The sequence below is a fragment of the Scyliorhinus torazame genome, chromosome 20, assembly GCF_047496885.1.
Source record: "Scyliorhinus torazame isolate Kashiwa2021f chromosome 20, sScyTor2.1, whole genome shotgun sequence".
Lineage (NCBI taxonomy): Eukaryota > Metazoa > Chordata > Chondrichthyes > Carcharhiniformes > Scyliorhinidae > Scyliorhinus > Scyliorhinus torazame.
In genome coordinates, this window is record NC_092726.1 from 14,983,945 (window position 1) to 15,010,816 (window position 26,872).

Here is a 26,872-nt window from a genome sequence, read left to right on the forward strand (position 1 = left end):
TCATTTTTAACAAGGGGTGAATGTGGTAGTATGCATTAGGGGTCATGTGGGACTGTGAAGCCGTGATGTCATTGGCTGACAGATCCCGGGTCCTGGTTGGCCGTTGACCTCTAGCTCCGCCCTGAAGGCGGAGTATAAGAACCAGGAGTCCTCCCCCGCAGGCAGTCTACTACTGAACTGCGGGGGAACAGTCATGCTTAATAAAGCCTCATCGACTTCACTCTATTCATCTCTCGGAGTCTTTGTGCGCTACATAGCTAAAATAAACTTTCTCCACAAACTCCTTGTGTAAGGATTGTACTGCGACGCAGTCTCCAGGAATTGCTGTTAAATTTCCAATAAAAACATTGCTGTGTGTGACCCAAGAGAAAATCTACGGAGGCATTGAATAAATTGATAGTATTTTTCTTTTTTTTTGCACACCTGTTGTTTGTCAGTTAGGGAATCAAGAGCACTACTCTCTGATGGTCCAATGGCAATAACTCCAGGAATCAAACCAGAGTGGGTAACCTTAAAAGTGAACAATAATGAAAACAGAAAACGCGAGAAATATTCAGCAGGTCAGGCAGCATTTGTGGAGAGATGAATAAAAGTAATCTTTCAGGTAGTTGGAAACGTTCACTAATATTTAGGGTAGAAAGGAGAGGGGACAAACCGGCAGTCAAGACTGCTGGCCATTTTTTATATTTTACATGCAGTCATTTGGGTCAGTTAAAAATGCCAAGTCTGCTTTTCATTTCATTGTGCATGAGAATGATTATAACTGACGGAAATATACATTTGACTGTCTGCCAAAGTTTGGCGGAAAAAAATTAAATATGATTGTTTGCATTCATGTCCATGAGTCATAATTTCTAAGTGGTGCTTGGTCCTTTTGAGTTTCGCGTTGTCGTCCTTCCTGTCTCCTACGCCTTCCTGTAAGGCAGTCTCAGTGAGCTCTGTTTCGGGGCTGGACTCCGTGGAGACGATGTGGGGGTGGGGTGAGCACCGCTCTGCCCCCTGGGAAATGCAGTCTCTTTGATCTGGTGCTCCATTGGAAAAGCCAGCAAAACGACTACAGCCCCCGGTCTGCCCCGCGAGTCCGGCGCACGCGCAGTTGGCGCGCGACTCTGAAATAGCGGCTGAGATTGAAGCGAGAGCCAGAGTGGAGGTAAAGGAAACATTGTAAAAATAATCTTGAGGAAAAAAATATTCAAAATATAATCCGTTTCCGTTTGATAAGGCGCGAACAGCAACACAGCCCGATAAATCAATAGTTTATCACAAGGAGTTCACAAATCTCGAGATACCGTCGTTAAATCTGACACATTGAAATTATATAGGGTGAAGTATAAATTGTTGTGCAGATGATGTTGCATTGGCTCAGTTTTACATCAGCAGTTCTTGCATTTCCATTCTCATTGCCTTATTGTTGTACCTGGGGCAGCCTCACACTCTTGGGGGGACTGCTGAAGCCAGTCTGGCCTTTTATCCATGCCGTTCCCCCAAAGTTATCGAACTCGGCCTCAATGACAGTTACGGTCCAGGCTCACCATGGGGAGTCGCCAGCCATCAGGGCTCGCTGCCACCCAAGCCTCAGCCAAGAGTCAGACCTTGCCTAACAGGAGGCACACTGGAGAAAGATGGCAGCAGCTAGGTAATGGGACCAAATGGGTTAGAAATGCACAGGAGTGGGCATGGCATCACCATCTGGGTTGCTGGAAGGGGTGGTGTCAAATTAGTTAAAAGTGTACTTGGAAAAGCATTGCATTTACTAGATTGAGGTAAACTGGGGGCAATGATACCACGGTACTCAACTACTGTCTCTGAAGAACGGCAGGTATATATTTCCCTTTTGGTGTTTTATTTTCTCTCCTGCACCCATTTCCTTTCCTGGCAGTTGACAGGGCTGGTTGACGCAAATAGGCTTTTCCCTGTGTTAGTGTGTGAAAAGAGGAAATACACCCGAGTTAATTTTCCCAGACCTGTTGTTGCCTGACTTATTGTGTTGCTGACGTAATATATTTTCCCGTAAGCACCATGCAGGCATTAAACATAACATTAATCCTCATTAGCAGGAAGCTAATTGAGCATGTATTTGTTGGGCAAAAAGGTCATTATCATACTGACTTTTCTGACCTCATAGTTTTGGCTTGATTGGTTAATGATGATTCCATGCTTTATCATTATACACATGATCCTGTGGAAGTATGCTGGATCAAGGGAATGAATAATTGTGTCACACTGGTGATGAATGTAATAGTAAATGTATGACAGCATAATAATGCTAACTTGGTGACCATAGCATAATTGCTATGTTAACAGTGATATTGAAGTCACAACAATGAAAGTGGAAGATGAACAGTACAATAGAGACAGCAGAGTGACAATGTCACAATAACATGGAACAGATTGATATAAACCAAGCTGAAAAGGAAATCTTTATAGTATGACAGGAAAGCATAGAATTGAGGAAATCCACAAACATTTGTTGCAGGGAAAGAAAAGACTTGCATCAAAATCAGGTTTAGACACACTGCATTTAACATGTCTCGCACTTTTAAAAGGGAAATCTTGTTCTGATTCTCTGTTTTCATTACAATTTTCAATTTCCCAACACTGACATTGTTCCCAAGGTCGGAACCTGTGCCCAACTCACTGTAATCTACCTCCCTCTCTGAATTTTCAGAACTCCATTTTCTGAGGTGCAACCCTAACATTTTCACTTCACCTACTGACAAGGGCACCGCTGTTCTCTGAAAGGTCGACTGACTGTCCCCTGGAAAATGACAACAACTCATATGGCGTCTTTACCATGATAAGGCGTACCAAGGCACGCCACCGTTTATAACAAAGTGTGACACAGAGACGTTAGGTCAGATGACCAAACGCTTGGTCAAAGAGGCAAGTGTCTTGAAGAAAGAACGGAAGTGAGATAGAGAGGCAAAGAATTGCTTTGAGGTTATTCCAGAACTTCGGGCCTAGCCAACTGAATGTGCGGCCATAAGTGATGGAATGAATGAAATACGGGATGCACAAGAGGACCGATATCTCACAATAACCCCATTACCAACCATAATTTCAAAGACTCATTGAATCTTCTTTCTGTGACATCCAACCTCACTAGTCCCCAATCCTGAATAGCTTACTGTCACAAGTAGGCTTCAATGAAGTTACTGTGAAAAGCCCCTAGTCGCCACATTCCGGCACCTGTTCGGGGAGGCCGGTACGGGAATTGAACCCGCGCTGCTGGCCTTGTTCTTCATTACAAGCCAGCTGTTTAGCCCACTGTGCTAAACCAGCCCCTAATCCACAAAGACTGCCCTGTTAGACCCATCATTTTTGCCTTTTCCCTTTGGAACTAATTATTTTCCTATCTCAATTCTATTTTTCTCCCTTTAACCTTTCTTTTCCTACCCACATCCTCAACTCTTTCAATGTCATTTGCCACTTTGATTGTCCTGCCCTAACCATCTCCTTTCCACCATGAATGTCAAAATTATTTTGACTTTGTCCACCACGAGAGCACTCTGAGGGCCCTTCCTTTCTACCTTGAACAGAGACTCAGCCACCATAACCATCCTTTGCCTGACTTTGTTCAGTAAAAGGTGTTTTTTGGAAGGCAGCACGGTGGCGCAGTGGGTTAGCCCTGCAGCCTCACGGTGCCGAGGTCACAGGTTCGATCCCGGCTCTGGGTCACTGTCTGTGTGGAGTTTGCACATTCTCCCCATGTCTGTGTGGGTTTTGCTCCCACAACCCAAAGATGTGCAGGCTAGGTGGATTGGCCACGCTAAATTGCCCCTTAATTGGAAAAATTAATTGGGTACACTAAATTTATAAAAAGAAAAAGGTGTTTTGGGGAAACCGGAAATGTCCTAGCTATGCCTGCCTTTTTGAGGGATATGTGGAACATTCTTTGGGTTCCTTCCCTGACATCAGTTTCCAGCTGTGATGACTTTCAGTGCCATTTATTCCTCTCACCCGCAACTGTATTCTGATGGTGTTACTTTTCATACCAGTGCTTTGGATGTGTCTTCCTTTTTCCTCAAATGAGGATTCTTTCCACTGTAACTAACTAGGCCCTTGACCATGTCCATTCCATTTCCCGCACCTCTGCCTTCGTACCAACAGGGTTCTCCTTGTCCTCATCTTCCACCACAGCAACCTTCACCGTCATTCGGTCATCCTCCAACTCCAGCAAGATGTCAGCACCCAACACATCTTCCCCATCCCTTTCAGCATGATGCTCTTCCCTCCACAACACCTAGTCACTCCGTAGTCATCCTGAACACTCTCTCCCCCTTAAGTGCAGGGAATGCAACACAAGCCCTTTTAAATCTTCCATTCCTATCCTCCAGTGCCCTAATACTCCTTCCATTTGAAGCAGCTGTTTTGCTATATTTATTTCGAGTTAATGCATTGTATTTGCTGCTCATGATGTGATCTTCCTCAAATTGGGGAAACCAGATGCAGTTTGGGTGACCATTTTGCTGAACACATCTGTTTTACCCACAAATATGACCCAGAGGTTTTGGTTTCCTGTCTTTTAAATTCTCCTCCCTAATCCCACGCTGACTCGACCTGCAACACTTTCAATGTGCAATCATCAGCAAACATCCCACTGCTGACCTTATGATGAAAGGAGGCCACTGATGAAACAGCAGAAGATGGTTGGGCCTCGGACAGTACCCTGAGGAACCTTTGCAATGATGTCCTGGAACAGAGATGACCTCGAACAGCCACATCCATCTTTGTTTGTTCTAGCTATGACTCTAAACAGCAGAGTATCCCCCCTGATTCCCATTGATGCCAATTTTGCTCGGACTCCTTGATGCTACACAGGGCCAAATGCTGCCTTAATGTCAAGGGCAGTCACTCTAACCTCACATCTGGAGTTCAGCTCTAGGGGCTGGTTTAGCACACTGAGCTAAATCGCTGGCTTTTAAAGCAGACCAAGGCAGACCAGCAGCATGGTTCAATTCCTGTACCAGCCTCCCCGAACAGGCGCTGGAATGTGGCTACTAGGGGCTTTTCACAATAAGAGATATTCATTTCATTTCATTCATTTTGTCCATTTTTGAACCAAAGCAGTAATGACATCAGAAGCTGAGTGACTCTGGCAGAACCCAAACTGAGCATCAGCGAGCAGGTTAATACTAAGTGCTGCTTGATAGCACTATGGATGACCACTTCTATTACTTAACTGATGATCAGGAGTGGACTGCTAGGGTGGTAAATAGCTGTGTTCGAATTGTCTACTTTTTGTGTACTGGATATATCTGATCAATTTTCTATATTGCCAGGCACACACCAGTGTTGTAGTTATACCACAACAGCTAGGCTAGGGATGCAACAAGGTGTGGAGCACAAGTCTTCAGTACTGTTGCCAGAATATTGTCAGGGTCCATAGCCGTTGCAGTATCCAGCACCATCAGCCATTTCTTGAGTGGAGTGAATTGAATTAGCTGAAGACTGGCATCAGTGATGCTGGGAACCTCCATAGGAGGCAGAGATGGGTCAACCACCTGGCTCAAGATTGTTGTGAGTATTTCTGCCTTATCTTTTGCACTGGTGTGCTGGGCTACTCCATCACTGAAGATGGCAATATTTGTGGAGCCTCCTCCAGTGAGTTGTTTAGTTGTTCATTACCATTCATGACTGCATGTGGCAGGACTCCAGAATGTAAATCTGATCTGTTGGTTTTGAGATTGCTTAGTTCTGTCTTATCAGTTGCTGCATATTTTCTTTGGCATGCATACTGTCGTGTGTTGTAGCTTCATCAGATTGACACCTCCTTTTTAGTAATGCCTGGTGCTGCACCTGGCATACCCTTCTGCATTCTTCATTCAACCTGGGTTGATTCCCTGGATTGATGGTCATGGTAGAATTAGGGATATGCCGGACCATGAGGTTACAGATTGTGTTTGAGTACAATTCTGCTGCTGCTGATGGACAACAGTGCCCCACGGATGCCCATTCTTGAGTTGCTAGATCTGTTCAAAATCTACCTCATTTAGCATGTGGCGGTGCCACACAAAATGATAGGGGGAGGGGTTGGCAGAAAGATAGGTATCCTCACAGTGAAGACGGACTTTGTCTCCACAAGGACTGTGTGGTAGGCACTCTTCCGATACTGTCATGGGCAGATGTAGTTTTAAAAAAAATATATATTTTATTGAAATTTTTTTCCCTGCGCAAAATTTTTCCCGCTTACAAAACAAGCGAAACGATAACAGTAACAAAACAGACATTTTTAAACTTTTTAACAATAATAATAATAGTAGTAATAATATACAAGTAACAAAACCTCGTACTCTATTGACCTATACTCAACTGCCTCCGCCCCCCCCCCCCCCCCCGCTAGATCCCTATCTAGCTTGATTGCTCCCCCCATATCACTTCCGTAAGTCAGCTGACTTCAACTGACCCCGGCTACTCCTGCTCGCTCCTCGGCCCCCCCCGGTGTGAGGGAACTCCCATCCGCCTTGCGCCTGTTTTCCCGCCTTATTTTTTCTGGCACGGGAACATCCCTTTACCTGTCCCGCCTCTTATGGCGCAGCTCCCTTTCCCCTCCCCCTCTCCTTCCCCATTCTCTGACTATGTCCCGCCTCTCCCCCCTCACCGGCGCCCACATTTCCCCAGTGTCCCCCCCCTTCCCTGTTTACTTCTCGCTTAACTTTCACCATCCCATTAACAAAAACAATAATAACAACAATAACAGTTCCCTGCAGCATCAGTCCCTCAGTTCCGGTCCAGTTTCTCTTCATTGATGAAGGACCATGCTTCCTCCGCCGTCTCAAAATAATATTGTCTCTCCTGATGCGTGACCCATAGTCTTGCCGGCTGCAGCATCCCAAACTTCACCTTCCTTTTGTGCAAAACCTCTTTGGCTCGGTTGAAGCTCGCCCTCCTCGCCACCTCCGCACTCCAATCCTGGTAGATCCTTACCACCGCATTCTCCCATCTGCTACTCCGCACCTTTTTGGCCCATCTCAGGACCTCTTCTCTGTCCTTAAGGCGGTAGAATCGCACGATTATCGCCCTCGGTGGTTCTCCCGCTTTTGGTCTTCTCGCCGGGATCTGATTTGCCCACTCCACCTCCATGGGGCCCGCAGGGGCCTCAGCACCCATCAGTGAGCTCAGCATCTTACTTGCGTACGCTCCACAGTCCACTCCTTCCACACCCTCCGGGAGACCTAGTATCCTAAGGTTCTTCCTTCGCGCTCCATTTTCAAGGGCCTCAATCCTGTCAGCACACTTTTTATGAAGTGCCTCGTGTGTCTGAGTCTTGACCGCCAGGCCCAGGACCTCGTCCTCAATACCTGACACCTTCTGCTCCACCACGCAAAGTTCCGTCTCCTGGGTCTTTAAAGTCTCCTTAAGCCCCTCAATTGCCTGTAACAACGGGGTCATTACCTCCTTCTTCAGCAGGTCCACGCACCGTCTCACCACCTCATCCTGCTCAGGCCCCCATGTCACCTGTGGTTTCTCCGCCGCCATTTTGTTTCACTCCCTCTCTCTCTCTCTCTCTGATCTTCTGGCTGCAAATTCTTTGGGCTGCAGCTGCCGCCGCCGGTTTTTCCCTCCGTCTTTCGGGGGGGGGCTCCCTTCCCTCACGCCTCGCACCGGGTTTTACGGCCGTCCAAGTCCCCGTTGGGGCTCTTAAAAGAGCCCGAAGTTCCGTCGGAGCTGGAGCCGCCGAAACGTGCGGCTAGCTCATCCCTGCCGCAACCGGAAGTTGGGCAGATGTATATGCAGCAGGCAGATGCTCAGGACAAAGTCAAGTACGTTTTTCCCTCTTGTTGGTTTCCCCTCCATCTGCCACAGACTCAGTCTAGCAGCTATGTCCTTTAGACCTCAGTCAGGTCTGTGGTGGTGCTACCAAGCCATTCTTAGTGATAGGCATTGAAATCCTCTCTTGCCACACTCAGTGCTTCCTCCAAGTGGTGTTGAATACTGATTCATCAACTGGGAGGAGGGAGGGAGAGCTGGTGGTGAGGAGAACGATACTTGTTAATCAGTCGGAGGTTTCCTTCCCTATGTATTCACTGATGCTATGAGACTTTATGGGGTCTAGAGTCAATGTTGGGGACTTCCAGGGCAACTTCTCTTGTTAGTATAGCACTGTACCAGCATCTCTGCTGGGATAATGATGGAGGTGTCTAGGATGTGATCTGAAAGGTATGATTCTGTGTTGCTTGACTCGTCTGTGAGGCAGCTGTCACAATGCTGACACAAGCCCCCAGATGTTAACCAAGAGGACATTGCAGGAGTTTACCATTGTTATCTCCAGTAATCGGGTGGTCTGTCTGCTTTCATTCCTTTTTATTTACTTTTTAGCCGTTTGATACCCGAGTGGTTGCTCAGCCATTTCAGAGGGTATTTATTTGGTTTGATTTATTGTCACATATATTAGTATACAGTGAAAAGTATTGTTCCTTGCATGCTATACAGACAGCACACACCGTACATCGGGAAGGAAAGAGAGACTGCAGAATGTAATGTGAAAGTCATAGCTCAGGTGTATAGCAAAGATCAACTTAATACTAGGTAGGTCCATTCAAAAGTCTGATGGCAGCAGGGAAGAAGCAGTTGGTACGTGACCTCAAACTTTTGTATCTTTTTCCTGAGGGAAGAAGGTGGAAGAAAATATGTCCAGGATGCGTGGCACCCTTAATTATGCTGGCTACCTTTCCAAGGCAGCGGGAATTGTAGACCGATGGGAGGCTGGTTTGCGTGATGGATTGGGCTACATTCACGACCGTTTGTAGTTACCTGCGGTCTTGGGCAGAGCAGCCTCCATTCCAAGCTGTGATGCAACCAGAAAGAATGCTTTCTATGATGCATCTGTAAAAGTTGGTGAGAGTCGTAGCTGACGTGCTAAATTTCCTTAGTCGTCTGAGAAAGTAGAGTAGTTGGTGGACACCACACAGTTGCGGATCTGGAGTCACATGTAAGCCAGACCGGGTGAGGACGACAGATTTCCTTCCCGAAAGAACTGGAGTAAACCAGATGGGTTTTTATGCCAATCAACATCATCATTGGACTTCTAGTTCCAGATTTTTATTAAATTCAAATTCTGCTGTTGTGGAAATTGAGCCCGGGTCGCCAGAACATTACACTGGGTCTCTGGATTACTTGTCCAGCCTCCTCATTCACTTCATCATCGCCTCCTCATAATTCTGCAATAGGAACAGTCTGAAAAAGTGTGATATGATATTCATAAAAGCATGATAATTTAATCTTTTGCAACCTGTTGTGTACTGTGACCCTGAGAAGGAAGGCCGAGGGGCTCTCCTAGTACTTTTCTGTGACATGCTGAGAATGAAGGATTCTGGAAATTTGGCTGAAAATTTAAAAGAATAGAGTCCAGTACTGGGGACATGCTAGACTATGAAAAAATCAAACAGGCTCTGTGAGAGCCACCGTTGTTTTATTTATGAAAGTTTTGATTCAACTGGATACTTAAGATTTTATTTCCTTCTCCATTGAGGTTAATCATGTCAAGGTGAAATTTTAATGAGAGTTTCTTGGAGTTCATTGTTATGAGTGTGAGACTTGCTGTCAGGCAGAGTATGCTTTGACTGAGGGTCGGATCCAGTTACTATCTGCTATTCAGGTTCTGAATCCAATATTGGAATAAACACTAGGAACGGTAAGTTCTGAGTATGACACCACTTGGAAAAGAATATGGTTTTGCGAATGTGCGGCTTTTGAGAGTGTTCTTAGGAAGAGTCTACCTGAACCACTAACCTGTCTTTTCTCTTTCAGGTAGCGATTGACCTGTTGTGTACCTCTATTTTGTGACATATTCCAGTTTGATATGAACAGCAGAGGGTTTAATGGGAATTGAATAGCTGCGAGTGGTAGTAGAAAAAAAAGAGTCTCCATTGTTTAATCACATAAAAGTGGTGATTCCACTGTCCCCCACCTCTCCCTCAAGCTGTTGAGAAGACAAAAAATCTTCAGCAAAGACTGTGCTTTCCCAATAAAATCTTTCTTGTTGTTTTGTCCCATTATTGATTGAGCCCTTTTACTCAAAAACTATAAAATATCCATTTCCTGTCAAGTGATTACATGCTGAACTGTTGTTATTGAATGAACAAGACTCAGTTCCTGGGGCCATTGTCAATGAAAAGATACCCAAAGGATCTCAGCCATGTTTTCTGCTCCCGATTACCACCTACTCACATACTGGAGGGTTTGGGTGGATATTGTCTGAGGACAGGATCTGACTTGTCTGCGATATCTGAGGTCAGATTGCCTGAGTAACATTGAGTAACTGCCCAAATGCTGAACAGCCGTTTGAAATGTCAATGTGTGAGTAGTGCCCATGCAACTCTTATCTTGCCAATGCACGTGAGTGAAACGGAGAAAAAAGGTGAGGAACATGAATAATTTTGTGGATTAATCCTTCTTTCCTGAATTACAAGGAGCAGGAGAGGCCAAACAGGGAAAAAAAGTTTGTTATTCAATCCAATTTTCATATTTTTGTGCTATTTTCCTCCCCAGAAGACTCTGCTTCCGTTGAATTTCATCTCGATATTCGAAAGCATAAGCACTTCCTTGAAAATCTCTGTGTTCTAAGGAATCCTTCAATCTTCTGGCACAAAGCAATTAATGTAAGGCCACAAGCTGTGCAGCTTTGAACATCATCAAAAAAAATGTTTGTACCAGATTTTGCGGCTCAATGGCTGGCATACAAAGAATAGTGTTTCTCACACAACTGTAACAGAGATTTCCCTTTGTACTATACACATCAAATTAAATGGCTGCATTTTGTAATAAATTCATTGTCAGCTTCCTGTGCTGTATATGAGCTGGCCAGTGCTTATCATCACTGCACACGCAACAGGAACTCCAGCTGCACCTTCCTTAACGATACAACCACTGAACAGGAGAACGTCACTTAATACAGTCAATAACATTCTACATAAGCATCACAGTGCTTTCTTGTACAAGACTCAGGACCATTTGGCTGTGAAGATGTTGTGCAAATTGATCTGGGCTCAAATCCAGACCTCGATTATTGTGGAGTTTTGGTTTTGTTCACTACTGCTCAGCTGCCACCCTGAACCCTAAGCACTTTGTTGACTTGAGGGATTTGAAGACTTAAAAGATTCCCGATTTCAACCTGCATTTCAGTGAGGAGCATATGGTTTGAAAACCTTCCCAGAATCCCTGAAAGAAGCAACACCAATTGCCATTGGAACTTGTGAAAAACAATGGATGGGGACCAGTACTGTAGAACTGAGGTGAAGGAGAAGGTATGTGAAACAATCAAAGCGGCTTCAGTTCCGCTTTGTGTACAAATATTTCATAGTAAAACCTCCTGCTATTTTATTTCTAGTGTAGATATAAACTTAAACTTACACTATCCTACAGTGAGACTGTTGTGTGAGCTAATACTGGCACAGTACGCTATGCTGTTCGTGTGTCCTTAGTGTGAGTGCACCTCATGCTGTGCGCATGTCCCATTCTGCGGGTACATCCACTGTGGTTTTCTGTAATTCAGTGACTTGCATTGATGACCTACCCTGCTTGCCTGCGTTGTTGGAATATCCTGCACCACTATCACGTGATCTTGCATATTCAACATTTTAATTTTCCTGTTCCAATGGTGTAGCCCATATTGTTATGGTACCCAATTTTGTTTTGTCGGAAGATAAATGAAATTTAACAAAACAAGCCAAAAAGGGGAGATTTTTTGCCACACTGGCTGCTGAAGCTGGTGAGCCTTGAAATTCCAGCCATCTGTCCCAATTTTGTCATGACCAGGTATCACAAATTACTGAGTCCTGTTGTAACAGTACATGTTTTCTGTGCAGGTGTTGAACTTTCCTGGCATCGGAAATTGTTCTCCTGGGACCCTTCAAGAACAGCACAGTTACAAAAATGTAAGTTTTATATTTCTGCATCTTAACACAGCTAGTAGTGGGGGGAGGTGTTTTTCAGTGAAAATGTCTTCAGCTGAGACTGTGAATAGGTTACAAAAGATTGAATGCAACGGGAATGATTTAGGTTGTTGGCCTTTGTCTCTGAAGGTACGTACAGTTGTTGTTGTAAGATAGGCATCCAGTAACTGAACTTATAAAACCTCTTGTGTGTTTCAGAACAAAAGTATTAGTCATTTCTTAAACTAAACACCAGCAAGTGACAAAAATATATCACAAAACTTCTTGAGTCACTGAAGGAAATGGAAAAGATCTACAAATTTGAGGCCAGAACTGAGAGATTACAACTATCAGGAAAGAATAAAGAAGCTGGAGTTATTGTCTGTAGAAAAGAGAAGGGGGAGGAGTAACCTAATTGATGGGGGAGACATGTTGACAATTTTGATTGGTACGACATTTATGATTCCAAAGAACTCCAAAAGGAGGGGTCATGATAATCACTAACAAATGAATCGGGATTCCAAAAGAAACTCTTTCACCAAAGACTGATTAGAATACAGAACTTGCTGCCACATGACAGTCATGGATGCATTTAAGGGCAGGCTTGAACAGCACAAGGGAAAATTGAATGGAAGTTTATGCAATTGAGTTACGTGAAGTCACTGGCTGATACCTCGCACCTTCCTCGCATCTGATCTCCATTCTTGTTCCTCAGAACCCCCGGCACCCACCAGCATAGCCCCTTCATGTCCAGTTGCGGTATCCATATATGCCACCTGTTATAGACCCCCCCCCCCCCGATCCATCAAGTGCGTGTCTCACAATGACCTCTGTTTGTCCCAGCAGAGGATAGCCCATAATATGCAAAAATAGACAGGGGTGGACTACCAGAAATCCGAGTCCTCGCCTCTTATTCAGAACGGACCCTGGAAATTGTGGGGTTGGCAGAGGAGAGAGCTGTCACCGACAGCGAGGTTGGCCTGTGCTGCGGAGGTGAGGATCCACTGCCCCTTCACCCAGATGACCTGTCTCAATTGATTTGTTCATGTCAGACAAAGTAATTCTTCCATCTCACTGACCACATGTCCATTTTCTCGCAGGATCTGCATCTAATGCAGCCGGGCCATCTGGAGTCATCCTCCCTCTGCCACCCAAGAGATGACCTTGGAGGAGTTCTCTGACGAGACCACCATCGAGGCGTCACAGTTATCATCCACACCTACCACCAGTGCAGACAAATACACCTCGGTAGGCGACATTAGGCTTCTGAGGCACAATCTGGTGAGCACCACACAGTTGCTGATGCACATCATGTAGAGGCAGGAACATCCAAGGAACCAACAGTCGGGGACGTCTGCTGGATCTCAAGAGCTTAGCTGAGTCTCAGTCAGGTGCCAAGTCTCTGGACAAGGTTATTCCAGAGCTGATGCAAATGCTAGGACACGGCCGTGAGATTCAGGAGGGGATGTCAGCGACATTCCAATGAGTGCATAGCTGATTGGAGGATTCTTAAAGGCTGTGCAGGAAATGATGCCAACAATGTGTGGCACCGATACTGCAAGGGTGGTGACCGCAGTGGAAAGCCTGCAACACGAGGTCATCGCCTTGAGTGGTGCTGTCCAAAGCATGGCTCAGTCTGTGACGATCATGGCTGAGGGCCTCGACATGATGTTCCAGTCGCTGAAGGACATATCCCGGATGCAGGTGGACATTGCTGTGGCACTGCAAAGCGTGGCCCATTCACTGAGGAGCATCGTGGAGGGTGTCAACACCATGGTGCAGACAATGGGGAGGGGGCCAGGGCTGGTAGAGCAAGATGACACAGAGGCCTCTGAAGCTCACTCCAGCTGACCCTCCATCCCATGAGGACCCACAGTGCCGCAACATGCGACGATGAGGCTTTGGAGGCTAACCCGGAGCCTGCAGCCAAGGAGACAACGGCGATCTCCTGTTCTCCGAAATCCCTCCCTTGCTGACTCCAGCACAGCGGGAAGAAGAGGGTGGCAAGGCGAAGCCAGTGACACTGGTAAGTTGGCCGGGGCCCTCTGGCTCCAGGCCTTTCAGAGGTCGTCTACAAAGGGCATCAAAGGCCACAAGGCATGAAAAGTAGCAGGCTGTCTCCATCTCTGATGTGCATCTCAGGAATACAGCTAGATGTCTGACCAGTAGACCAGATAAGGTCATGAAGATTGAGGACCGCTGATTGGGCATGGGGCGGGAGTGGGGTGTGAGCTCACTATCTGTAGCTAGGGGGATTAGAACAGACAAATGTTCACAATTAAACATTTACATGTGATACATGTGAAGCCTCTGTCACGTACACCTTCACAGCCACCTGCCTCCGCCCCCCCCCCCCCCCCCCCCCCCCCCCCAAGGGCACAGTGGTCCAAGATCAAATGCCCCCCAATGCAGACCCCATTCAGAGGATGTGTGTGAGCGCGCTGTCAGTAGAAAGACAGGAGTCAGACTTAACATAAACAGAAGCACCAGAGCTTACCGCACACTGCATGACCGTCACTCTATTCCCTTGTATATTGACCCGATGACAGTGCCGTCACAGGCCCATCACCCTGGGGTGATGTTACACAGACCCTGGGAGAGTGGCAAGGGTTGTGGGGGGGGGGGGGAGGAAGGAGGGGATGGAAGGGAATGGGGTGGGGGTGATGAGCTGCTGGACAATGCCTTGTCCTGTGAGTATTGGGTGAGGATGACGACCTCCCTGGTCCTAGACCCTTGCAGCCGCCTATTCTCCATCCTCCCGCTCCACTTGCATGTACTCCACGGACCCGTCCTCCATCGTCTCCTGCTCCGCTTCCTCCTCAGATGAGGCCTGAAGATCCTCCTCCAGCACGTCTCCCTGCTACTGTGTCAGGTTGTGGAGGGCACAGCAGACAATCACAAGGTGGGAGATTGTCTGGGGCGTGTACTGCAGTGCATCACCAGACCAGTCCAGAAATTGGAACTGCATCTTGAGCACCACTCAATGACAGCACGGCTGGCAACATGGGCCTCGACATATTGGGCCTCCACCTTGGTCTGTGGCCCCTGCACTGGCGTCATCAGCTGCAACCCTAAGAGCCAACCTGTCATCCTGGGGTGATCCTCGAAGTCGCCAGGGTTCTCCGAGTGTCCCAGGATGTATCTGTCATCCATACTACCTGGGAAGCATATACACACATGCATTATCCGGAGGTGGTGGCCGCACAGGAGTTGATCAGTCAGGGAACCCCTTCCTGTTATTGAAGGGCACTCCCTGATGCCCCGGTGTATGCAAGGCGACATGCGTGCCATCAAATACCCCCTGAACCTGGGGCATCCGGCAAAGGCGAAGAATACTGCAGCCCGGATATCTTGATGGGCTTGGTCCAGCTCAAAGTTGATAAATTCTGATGTCTGGGAACACAGGGCATCCGTGACCTCACGGACCCATTTGTGAGCTGTAGCTTGTGAAGTGCCTCGCATGTCCCCATTGAGCCCTGGAATGAACTGGTGGTATAGAAGTACAGGGCTGCGGTGACCTTCACGGCCACCAGGAGGGGGTGTCCTCCACAAAGTGCTAAGTCTGCGAGGACATGGCACAGATGCCGCACTGTCTCTTTGTTGAGACAGAGTCTCCTGTGGCACATGCTCTCCATCATTTTGAAAGACCAACAACATCTGTACACTTTAGGCTCGCACTGGTGTCCCCCTCTGGGTTCCTCCTCGGTCTGATTGGCAGCCAGGTCTTCAGGGTGTACGATGGCTCCCTGCACAGGGGGTGCCACCTACAGCCTGTTTCGGCGCTGCTGCCTTCTTTGGCATCTGGCTTCCTGGGCTGCCACCAGCACCGTGAGGGCATCCTCTGTGGGACTGACACCACCATCCATTTTGGTATCTGTAAGGAATTGGAGAAGGAGAGGGACTGACAATCAGTTCGGGCTTCCACCCCAGGACCCTCAAATCCCCCAAGCCTCCCTCACCCAACGTGTCCCGCCTTCTCTCAGAGTGTCATTCAGCGAGCCAGTTGTGCTGGAGAACCTTGCTCTGCATACTCACCCCGGATACATCAGGAGCCCCTAGATCCCAGACGCCTGCCGGGCACATTAGGGAGACACTGCTCAGGTGGCTTCCCCTGATCCTCACACTTTTTCCATGGTCGCAAGGATATCCACAGTGCTGAAGCCCAGCTCATGAGTATTTGACTATTGGCTGCTACTTCTATGATGCTGACACTTCTAGAGGTCAGGCAAACTGTTCAGGCTTCAAAGTTTAATTGAAAAGCAATGCAATAATCATCATCTGAGACATGGCACTTGTATACATCAGAATCCACCTGAGAATATTTTGTTTATTAACCGGTCAACAGTACCATTATACAAAAAAGTGACCACAAACTACCTAACAGTCCATAATCATACTAACCATTAACCGAAAGGGAAAAGGCACTGTGCCATACACACAGGTACCTTTTCGCTACAGAATATTGGTACAAACACAAAGATAAAGCAGTTCACATAAACATTAAATAATCAACAGTACAATAGGATCACCAGCAATCTGCAAAAGTATTTCTTCAACGGTACGGCTCCCGGTCGGCAACAGCATTTTGGGGGCTTTAAGCCCGGTCCCAGGGTCTGCGGAGGCGGCAGAAGAAGGGAGAAGGCACGGAGGAGGCACAGTGAAGACACAGGAGGAAAAAAGGCACAGAGAAAAATGTCAAGGGTGAGCAAAAAAACGTCCGAAAAAAAAACAGCTGGAGGTCCGTCGGAGAGTGGAAAGGTCACCGCGGGATCACCAAGAAAAATGGAGGCTGGAGCACCAGGGAAGGCCGCACTGCTTACGGCTGAAGAAATAACTAAGGTGATGGCTGCGGAATTTGAAAAGCAGTTGGCGCAGATTGTGAAATGCATGGAGACGGTGAGGAAGGAGATGAGGGAGGTTTCGAGTGTACTGGTGGAGGAGGCGGTTTCCCCGGTGAGGACGGAGGTGGCGAGCGCAGTGATGGAGGTGCGAGAGCAAGGGGAGGCGCTGAAGGAAGTGGAGGAGACGTTATTGCAGCACGGTGATCAACTTGCCTCGACGGGGAAAGAGATGCGGAAGGTGATGGATACTAACAAGGATCTGCAAGGAAAAATGGAACACCTGGAAAACAGATCCAGGCGACAGAATTTGAGGATTGTGGGGCTGCCCGAAGGAGTTGAAGGACCGAAGCCGACTGAGTATTTTGCCGCGATGCTGGCAAAACTATTGGGGGAGGGGGAGGATCCCTCCCGATATGAAGTGGATCGAGCCTATACCAAAGGCGAGTGAGCCGCCAAGGGCAGTGACTCTGTGCTTCCGTAGGTACAGGGTGAAGGAGAAGGTCCTGAGCTGGGCCAAGCAGAAGCGGGTGGTGCAGTGGGCTGGAGCTGGAATACATGTATACCAGGACTTTACGGTGGAGCTGGCAAGGAGGCGGGCTGCCTTCAACCGGGTGAAGAGGGCACTGTACATTAGCAAGGTGCGGTGCGGCATTGTATGTCCAGCGAAGCTGAGGGTGACTTACAAGCTCAGGGACTTTTATTTTGGAACGGCGGAAGCAGCGGAGGAGTTTGCAAAAGCAGAAGGACTGTGGCAGAACTGACAAATTGAGGAATGGCCATGTGCCGATGTAACCTCATGACTGTATTTTCTTCTTTTTTGTATCACTGCGCGCGGGTGTAGAGATTAAAGGAGCCAATGTGGTGTATATTTGGACAAGGGAAGGGACGGGACTTTCACTCGAAAGGAGAGTTCTTTGGGGTGTAGGTGGATATGCGGGGTTTGTGTACTAAAAGGGGATCTCTGGGCTTTCCTAGGCCGGGCAAGTGGGAAAGGGACCCGGGCGGGGGCCTCCACGCTGGCCGGTTTAAGCCGGCCAGTGAATGGGAGTGAGGTGGGGGGAGGGGCTGCGGCCATCGGAGCCTGGCAGAACAGGGTCCGAGTGGTCTAGCCGGGGTGGAAAGTTGGGGGGAAGGAACCGATGTTGGGAGGAGGAGTTTTACAAGAGGCAGTGGACAGGAGGAGCTGGAGACCTGCGGTGGGGGGAGAGCTGTGTAAGATTAAGGGTGACTACGGGTAATCCCTGATTCCTTTTTGCCATTTGTTTATGTAAACATGCGGGTTGAGGTTTGGGGGTTGGTGGGCGGATGGGATCGTTGTTATTATGGGGATTGACATATCTTGCTGATTATTGCAAAGGGGTGGCAACAATAAACACAGAGCCTCCAGGCAGCTGCAGCTGCATTTGGATCAATCCACTGCTCTCTCTCTCCCTCCTGCAGCTCCCAGCATTAGACTCGCAAAAGTGGAAGCCAAACCGGAAAGGCCCACCGACGCAGAGCACGCCAGAAGGGAGAACGAGCAATCCTTCCCCCCTCTCCAACACTGGCAGCAGGTCACATTACATCTTCCCTTTCCTTACGAAAGAGAAAATGCTGGAAAATCTCATCAGGTCTGGCAGCATCTGTAGGGAGAGAAAAGAGCTAACGTTTCGAGTCCGATGACTCTTTGTCAAAGCTAAGTGAGAAAGTGGGAAATATTTATACTGTGGAGTGAGAATGAAATAGCCACAGAAACCCAGGGAAACTGGGTGCTAATGGCCACAGAAACCAAGGGGAAAGAGTGCTGATGGCAGTCCCCAGAGAGAACAAAGATGTGAAAGGTCAAACAGCAGGGAAACATCAGAGGATGAACTGTAGATGTTGGGGGAGGGGAAGGGGGAAGCAAAGAAGAGAAAGGTGAAGGAAAGGTGGATAAGATTGGGGAGGGGGAATTAAATATTTATTAAGAAAGAAAGAAATGGTAAAAGACAGTTAAAATGAAATGGGATGAAAACAAATGGGTCGAGGTGGGGTGGAGCTGATCATCTGAAGTTGTTGAATTCGATGTTCAGGCTGGAAGGCCTGAAGATGCCTTCCAGCCTGTCTGAACGTGCCTAACCGGAAGATGAGATGTTGTTCCTCCAGTTTGCGTTGAGCTTCACTGGAACATTGCAGCAGGCCAAGAACAGACATGTGGGCATGGGAGCAGGGTCTTTTGTTAAAATGGCAAGCAACAGGGAGGTCAGGGTCCTGAATGCGCACTTCCCTTTCCTTACTCCAGGCCATAGAAAGAAAAGAGGCGGCACCAAATAACACACAACTTTCAGGCATTTGCAGTTACAAGCAGGAGCAATCAGCAGACAGCACCTGTGGCACGACTTGAGAATACTTCATTTATTAAATGGTCAACAGTAAGATTTGAAAATTAACTACTTAATATTCCACATATCACACTAACCATTGAACAAAATGAAATGTCACCATTCCATATTGGAACAATTCAAAGCTATACTGGCTCATTTTCACAAAAAAACACAAACACACGATATTACTCTTCGCAAGTCCTGAACAGAAATGGAGGATAAGCCTGTGAATGTGCTATCATGTCCAGAACTTTGTTGTAGAAATTATCTTTCCATCAATGCGTGATTTGTTCCACATATCAGTGCCATTCTCCGTCCAGGAGCCACAGCTGTGCAGGCCTTCCAACACCGCCCAATCCTGGCATCCAGATAGTCCATTGGCGCTCAAGGTGCAGTTGAACATCCTTGACTTCCGGCGTGTTTAATCCGTGGTGACGTATCAATTACATGCAGCACTCAGTACACCAGCAGCAAAAGCATCAGCAATCTGCAAAATCAGTTCTCCAGCGGTATCATCAGGTGGCCCATTTGGATTAATGCCGTCCACCAGTTCCTGCGCCGTCTTTGTGCTTCAAACCGGACTGTCTTCTGGACTCATATGTGCCCCTGAGCCCGGTGTTCAAGGTCCCAGGTATCTTAAGAAAATATTTTCCTTCTTTCTGGTTACAGAAAAGGAAGAAAACAGCAACAGCAGCCTCCAGCATTTTCAGCCACCAGCAGGAACAAGCGGCAAACACAACCTGCAGCTGTGAAATGCTTTCACAACTAATAAGGCTAATTCCTTATTAGTAATAGCCTTCAACTGTGAAGCTAGAGGCTGCTCACAGTCAAAAGGGAGTTAAAGTGACTGTCAGCATCTAACCAAGAACAGGGCTCTGTCCTGGAAGTGTTTGGTTGGACAGACAGGCAGCAGTTGTAGTTGCCCCTGTTATGGGTATCCACAATATTTAAAGATAACTTTAATGCCTCACAGATGGAAAGCCACTTACCACCCCTCCCTGTGCCAGGGGTGACTCCTGATCTGGTACGCTACTGTCCCTGACCAAGGCTATCCCCCCTAAGGGGTCCCCACCTCCCCCGAGCACTGGGGCACAGCTCCCGTGCCCTTGAGCTGAATGGCCGAAAATGGAAGTAACTACTCACCACTTCAGTTCTCCTCAGCAGCCATTGTGCCAGCTTCACGGTTTTAAAAAGGAGTGCTAAACGATGCCCGTGTGATTTCTCACTGGGGAGCCAGTTAATTTCCGGGAGGCCATTACACTCAACCAATAGGAATGCAGTTGCAGAATTTAAGGAGGTATTTCAGAATACGCAGCAGATATACATTCCACCGAGAAAGAAAAATTCCAAGGGCAGGTCCCACCACCCATGGTTAATTACAAAATTTAAAGATAGTATCAAACTTAAAGAAAAAGCAAATAATTGTGCACAACTTAGTGGCAGGTCAGAAGATTGGGCAAAATATTTAAAAAAACAGCAAAAAATGACACAAAAATTAATAAGGAGGAAAAATTAGAGAATGAGGGAAAGATCGCTAGAAATAAAGACATAGTAAGAGTTTCTATAGCTATTAAAAAAGAAAAGATTTAACAACATTTAAGAAGCATTGAGATGAGCATTGAAATATCAAAGCATACAAGGCTCTGGACCAAGTGCTGGACAATGGGATTAGATAAGAAAGGTGCTCGATGGCCAGCATAGACACGATGGGCTGAAGGGCTTTTTTTTGTGCTGTCAACTCTACGACTTCAATCTCACTAATGAGATGGTAATCAATGCAAATTGGAATTAATGATGTGCTCACCATTTTTCGGCGAGGTCCAGAATTTGTCATCAGGAGCGAGCCAGTTAGATGGCCAACTGGGCGTGAATCTTGATTTTGGCCTTCCTGCTGTTTAACCGGCGTGCCCAGATCTGCAGCAGGCGCAATGCCGTGGCTAAATCGTGTGACTGATTTCTTAATTTTAAAAAGGATGCCTATTCTTTGCCTGGGTTTCTGTCAGGTTTAACAAGAGGCCTGTTAGCTTTGATGCAAGATGAGCGTTGTGCTGCATGGATTCCACATCACCTTTTGTAAAATACTTTTGATAAGAAAGTCACAGGAGATGAATGTGAATGAATGAAATCTGCTGTTTGGTAGAGCAGCTACCTCATCTCTCTCTGTGCTGGACTGGTTCTGCAGTCAGTGATGTTCTCTCTTGTACTGCTTTTCAGGGTTTACTTGGTATGTGTCTGCGCCCACATGTGACCGACGATTCTTGCAATGGGAATGTGGTGCTGAAATCAACACCTGTGAGTAGTAAGAACCTTGTCGATTAACAGTGAAAGTATTAGAGTCCATCAGATATGTGGGTATTTCAACTGTAAATGCTCACATTAGGAGCTCTGCAAGGTTTTGGTTTTTGAATCAATGTTGGTTTCTTTCCAGATTTCTACATTGAAGCAAAATGGCATTTTACAATCTCTTACAGCTGGAGCGGATGAAAATAAACATGAAGGTGAGTCTGTTTCCAGAGTGTGGACACGTTTTAGTTTTTGTAAAGATTGATTTCTGCAGAAACTGCACTTCACCCAAGTAACATTCTTTTAACACATTGTGGGTGAAAGCTTGAGTCGAGACTGGAATGATCAGAATGGAGGTGGGCTAGTTGGTATTTCAGACAGTGAAATGAAGGCAAAAAGTGAGACATGTTGTTTAACTTTTAAAAAGTGCACCATTTGCAAGTCAGCAGGATGAATATGAAACATGTAAATGAAAAGTATTTAAGCTGGTGGAAAAGAAAAGAGATTTGGGTGTTCTCCTCCAAAGATCACAAAATGTTTGTGCCCAATGCCATGAAGTGATTGTTGGAGAGAATAGAGTGTATTTATAGATTCACTGATTATAAGACAATGCATCTTAATCTGAGTTTGTACTAGACTTTTGTTGGGAGATTTAAAATATAGTGTCTGGTATTGGTCTCTTAAAATGCTGGGTGATACTGTCAGCAGGAAAGAGGAAAGTCAGAAGATTAATATTCAGTTAAAAGTATTTTAGTTGAAAGGTAGGCTAAGAAAACTGGGTAAAGTAATTAACCACAGTCCATGAGGGACTGTAGACATCCCTTTCTGTTAGAAAGAGACAAATGTTTATCTGGCTTAAGTGACATCACTCTGCATCAACCACAGGGCAAAACAGAGGCAGCCCTCCATGAACGACCACAGCTGGTACAGGGATTGAACCTGTGCTGTTGCTATTATTCTGCACCACATTCCACCCTTCTAGCTAACTGAGCAAACCAACCTCTTCAAACCAGTACGGACTCAACACTTCAGGAAAAGAAGCATTCTTGGGTATTTTATCAAGGTTTATAATCTACATTTATATAAATCTGAACTAGGTTTGATGTTGGTACATCTAAGAGAAGAGTGGACACTTGGAACAGGCTGCTGGCATGTGTGCTGAATACATAAACCCTTCAAAGTATTTTAGATGCACCAGTATGGTAGAGGTGGAGATCAGCTCAAATAAACACAGGTATGGCATACCATCAATGAGAGCCAGATAGTCTCCTGGACTACTTCTGCTTGTCTAAAGGGGTCAAATGGGAATTTTTCCCATGTTTTGTCCTAATTGGCCAGGGCTTCCATCTGTTTTCTCACCTCCCCAGATTATTATATGGATTGTGGGCAAGGTGGGATTTTTGCATATATTGTGGTGAAAAAGGCATTGGAGTTGTGTGGGTTTGGCTGAATGGACCAGTGAGTCTTCTCCTGTCTGCCATTTTCTTATGATGGTACATCTTCAATGTTATTATTGCAATAATTTATGGATATCAAAGAATTTGATGCAAGCAAGAATTATGTTGGTGGACAAGAATCATTAGTTAAGGCAAAAGCAGTTTGAAGTTCCACAATATGCCGTTATCTTGTTCTTATTAGATGATAACAGGAGACAAAAAAGTAATTTAGTTTAGATAATCTGCTGAAACAAGTTTAAGTCTTAGGAGCAGGTGTAAAATCTGAATTAGGAAGATAGCTGCCTCTGTAATTAAAGAGAAGATTTTGAGATGTGAAAAGAAGGAATTTGCAAACCTTAATGAAACAAACTGAGTGTTCTTTTTTATTCATGCTGTAGAGGTAACTTTGGAGGTGTTGCAGGCAGAGGCAGAATGGGAAGCTTTGGAAACAGTTCACAGAGGTGAGATATTAATCTTTCAGGTTCTGCTATTTTTAAATTAGACAGTAGATAGACACAGTATCTGTCAGGCCATATCACTGGCTGTTCAATAATGTTTAACTCTTTATCCTTAACATGTTCAATCAAAAATACTTGCTTCCGTCAAATCCCACATCCTGTAATAAATTGCTTTTACTGTGATTTAAATTAAAGATTAGGGCAATAGAGACTTGCAATGTCAAAAGTCACCAGACGTCAGATGTTGCAGAATGTCAGTAGTGTCGCTCCTCACATAGTGTGATGCTAAAGAATAGATAATAATAAGAACCTTGACGTGGTAATTTTAGACATGGCAATGTATAATGAGACAGGATTAGTTAATGACCTCATTATAAAGGATCTTTCAGGTAGGAGTGAACAAAACATGATCAAATTTATTTTTTAGTTTGAGGGTGAGATATTTGGATCTGAAACTAGTGTCTTTTTTAAAATATAAATTTAGAGTACCCAATCCTTTTATTTTCTAATTAAGGGGCAATTTAGTGTGGCCAATTCACCTACCCTGCACGTCTTTATGGGTTGTGGGAGTGAGACCCACGCACACGGGAAGAATGTGCAAACTCTACATGGGCATTGACCTGGGGCCGAGATCGAACCTTGGGCCGAGATTGAACCTGGGTCCTCGGCAAATGAGGCAGTAATCCTAACCACTGCGACACCGTACCGCCCTTTGAAACTAATGTCTTAAACGTAAATAAAGACAATCGCAAGGACATGAAGAAAGAGTTAGCTGGAGTGAAATGGGAAAATAACTGAAAAGTTAAGATGTTAGAGGGATTATGGCAGAAATTTCAGGAGATATGTCAAAACTCTCAACAAAGATATACTCCGCTGAGATAATAAGACACTATGAAAAGGATGCACTAGGTTTTTAAGGAAGATATTGGGCGGGATTTACCGACCAACCCACTGCGTGTTTTTTGGTGGGGGGGAGGGGCCTGCCAGCAGGATTTACTGGTCCCGCTGTTGTCAACGGTATTTCCCGTTGACTGCACCCCTTGTCGCCAGGAAACCTCTGCACCAGCATGGGACTGGAATATCCCGCTGGCGTGAACATCCAGTAAAATCCGCCCATTGTATCAAATTGAAGTAAAATATGCTGTAACAATTAGTGGTTGGCCCCAGTAGATTGGGAACATTTTTAAAAATAGCAAAGGGTGACCAAAAAGATAATAAAGAGGGAGAAACTTGAGTCTGAGAGAAAACTATCAAGTGATATAAAAAGAACAGTAAAAGCTTTCAGAAGGATATGAGAAGGTAAAGATTGGCTAAAGTAAGTATTAGTCCAGGGGGGGGGGGGGGGGGTGGTGCGATTGGGAATTAATAATAGGAAACAAGGAAATGGCTAGGGAATCAAGAGACAAAAGGGAGGGAAGTATCATCGAATTCATAGAATTTACAGTGCAGAAGGAGGCCATTCGACCCATCGAGTCTACACCTGAAAGAGCACTCCTACCTAAGCCCACACTTCCGTCCTATCCCCGTAACCCAGCAACTCCACCTAACATTTGGACATTACGGGGCAATTTAGCGTGACCAATCCACCTAACCTGCACATCTTTGGACTGTGGGAAGAAACCGGAGCACCCGGAGGAAACCCAAGCAGACACGGGGAGAATGTGCAGACTCCGCACAGACAGTGACTCAAGCCGGGAATCGAACCCGGGTCCCTGGTGCTGTGAAGCAGCAGTGCTCACCACTGACTTAATACAATCATGATCACTGGAAAAAAAGTACCAGGAAAATTAATGAAATAAATTCCCTGGAGTTTACTGGCCTTCACTTGAGGATCTCTGAAGAAGTGGCACAAGAGATGGTCTATGCATTCTTGTAATTCTCCAAAATTCTCTAGAATCTGGAACGGTCCTTATGGATTGGAAAACTGCAAATGTAACGCTGCTATTCAAGAAGGGAAAGAGACAGAAAGCAGGAAATGACAGGCCATTTAGTCTACATTTATCACGAGGAAAATGCTATAATTAATTCTTAAAGAGATAGTGGCAGGGCATTTAGAAAATCATAACACAATAAGGCAGAGTGAAATTTTGACTAATTTATAATTGTTCTTTGAGAATATAACAATTAGGGTGTATAAAGGAGAACCAGTAGGTGTTGTATATTTGGATTTTGAAAAGACATTTGATTACTGCACAAGATGAGAGCTTGTGTTGTTGGGGATGAATATGACCATGGACAGAGGATTGGCTGACTAACAGAAAACAGAGGGTTGGGAAAAAGGGTAATTTTCAGTTTGGCAGTGCTGCAGGAATCAATGCAAAGGCTTTGACTATCCACGATCTTTATGAATGAGTTGAATGAATGGGCAAGCTGTATTTTAGCCAATTTGCTGATGATACAAAAATAAATCGGAAAGCAAGTTGTGAGAAGGGTACAAAGGGTCGACAAAGGGATATGGATAGGTGAAGTGAGTGGGTGAAAAAACTGGCAGAATATTGTAAAATGCGAGGAATATTATTTAAATAGCGAGATACTGAAGATTGCTTCTATACAGAAGGATCTGAATGTCCCTGTACATGAGTTACAAAGCAATAGTAAGCAGACACAGCAACTATCAGGAAGGAAAATGGAATGTTGGTCTTGCGTGCTCCATGCCCCTTGCAATAAAGTAGGGAAGTTCACCACAACTGGAGAGGGCATTGGTGAGACCACATCTGTAGTACTCTGTGCTTAAGTGGAATATAGTTCCATTGGAAGCAAGCCAGAGAAGCTTTACTAAGCTGATTCCTGGGATGAAGCGGTTGTCTTAGGATGAAAGGTTGAGCAGGGAGAGCCTCTACTCATTGGAATTGTTATGGGCCAGGGTTTAGAAAACTCCAAAGTATATCATGGCGTTCACCTGACCTACAACTGTTTATTGATTTTGGTTACGATGACCACAAGAGACTGCCTTTCAGGTGTTATTCAACAGAGGTCTTTTAATCAAACACAAACTTTATTCTACGAATTTAGTTAACATTTTTATAAACGCACACAGTAAACATTTTTATCAACTACAAACAGAAAGCTCCAGTAACCTATGTATAACCGTTAATAAATTCTCCCTTTAACTGTTCCAATTCAATAACAAGATCCCATAAAACAAAAAAAAGACCTTTTCAAAGGTGTAGCCCAGCACACGGCATACTTACTGTCTTTAAGACTTGTTATTGATACTCTGTTTCCCTTTTCTAAACAGCAGGTTTGAATTCCTTCCGGGAAGCAGTTATCTCTTTTAAGCTATCAAGCAATCTGGAAACAGCTTTTAAAATGAAGTTAGAGAAACACTTCTTTTCAACCTGTGCAGTACAAAACCAGTCCAAACTCAAAGCGAAAGTAAAACTCAGAGCCACAGCCAGCTCCCAACCCAAACGAAAGTAAAAACTCACAGAGCCACAGCCCAGCTCCACCCACACAATGGCATCATTGAAGTCATGTGATAAGCCAAAAACATTTCTGAAAGGGACACTCACATGACAGAACTTAGAAGAATGAGAGGAAATCTTATTTAAATAAATAAAATTCTGAGGAGGCTTGGCAGGGTAGATGCTGAGTGGATGTTTCCCCTCTTGGTAGAATCTAGAACTAGTGGACATGGTT

At 45.7% G+C, this 26,872-nt stretch overlaps 1 protein-coding gene across 4 annotated transcripts in view; it reads left to right on the top strand.

Annotated features, from left to right (window-relative positions):
* Positions 1–1,089: 1,089 nt before the first annotated feature.
* elmod3 (ELMO/CED-12 domain containing 3) overlaps positions 1,090–26,872 on the top strand; it is a 45,328-nt gene continuing 19,545 nt past the window's right edge. Inside the window, exons 1-6 of one of the 4 annotated variants that reach the window (XM_072485747.1) lie at positions 1,090–1,150; positions 10,492–11,246; positions 11,808–11,876; positions 21,271–21,348; positions 21,485–21,554; positions 23,174–23,236. In XM_072485747.1, the coding sequence (XP_072341848.1) occupies positions 11,205–11,246; positions 11,808–11,876; positions 21,271–21,348; positions 21,485–21,554; positions 23,174–23,236 (322 nt within the window). In that variant the 5' untranslated portion in view covers positions 1,090–1,150; positions 10,492–11,204. Of the gene's footprint in view, positions 1,151–10,491; positions 11,247–11,807; positions 11,877–21,270; positions 21,349–21,484; positions 21,555–23,169; positions 23,237–26,872 lie in introns of all 4 variants that reach the window. The other 3 variants (XM_072485745.1, XM_072485746.1, XM_072485748.1) reach the window with 3 other exon arrangements.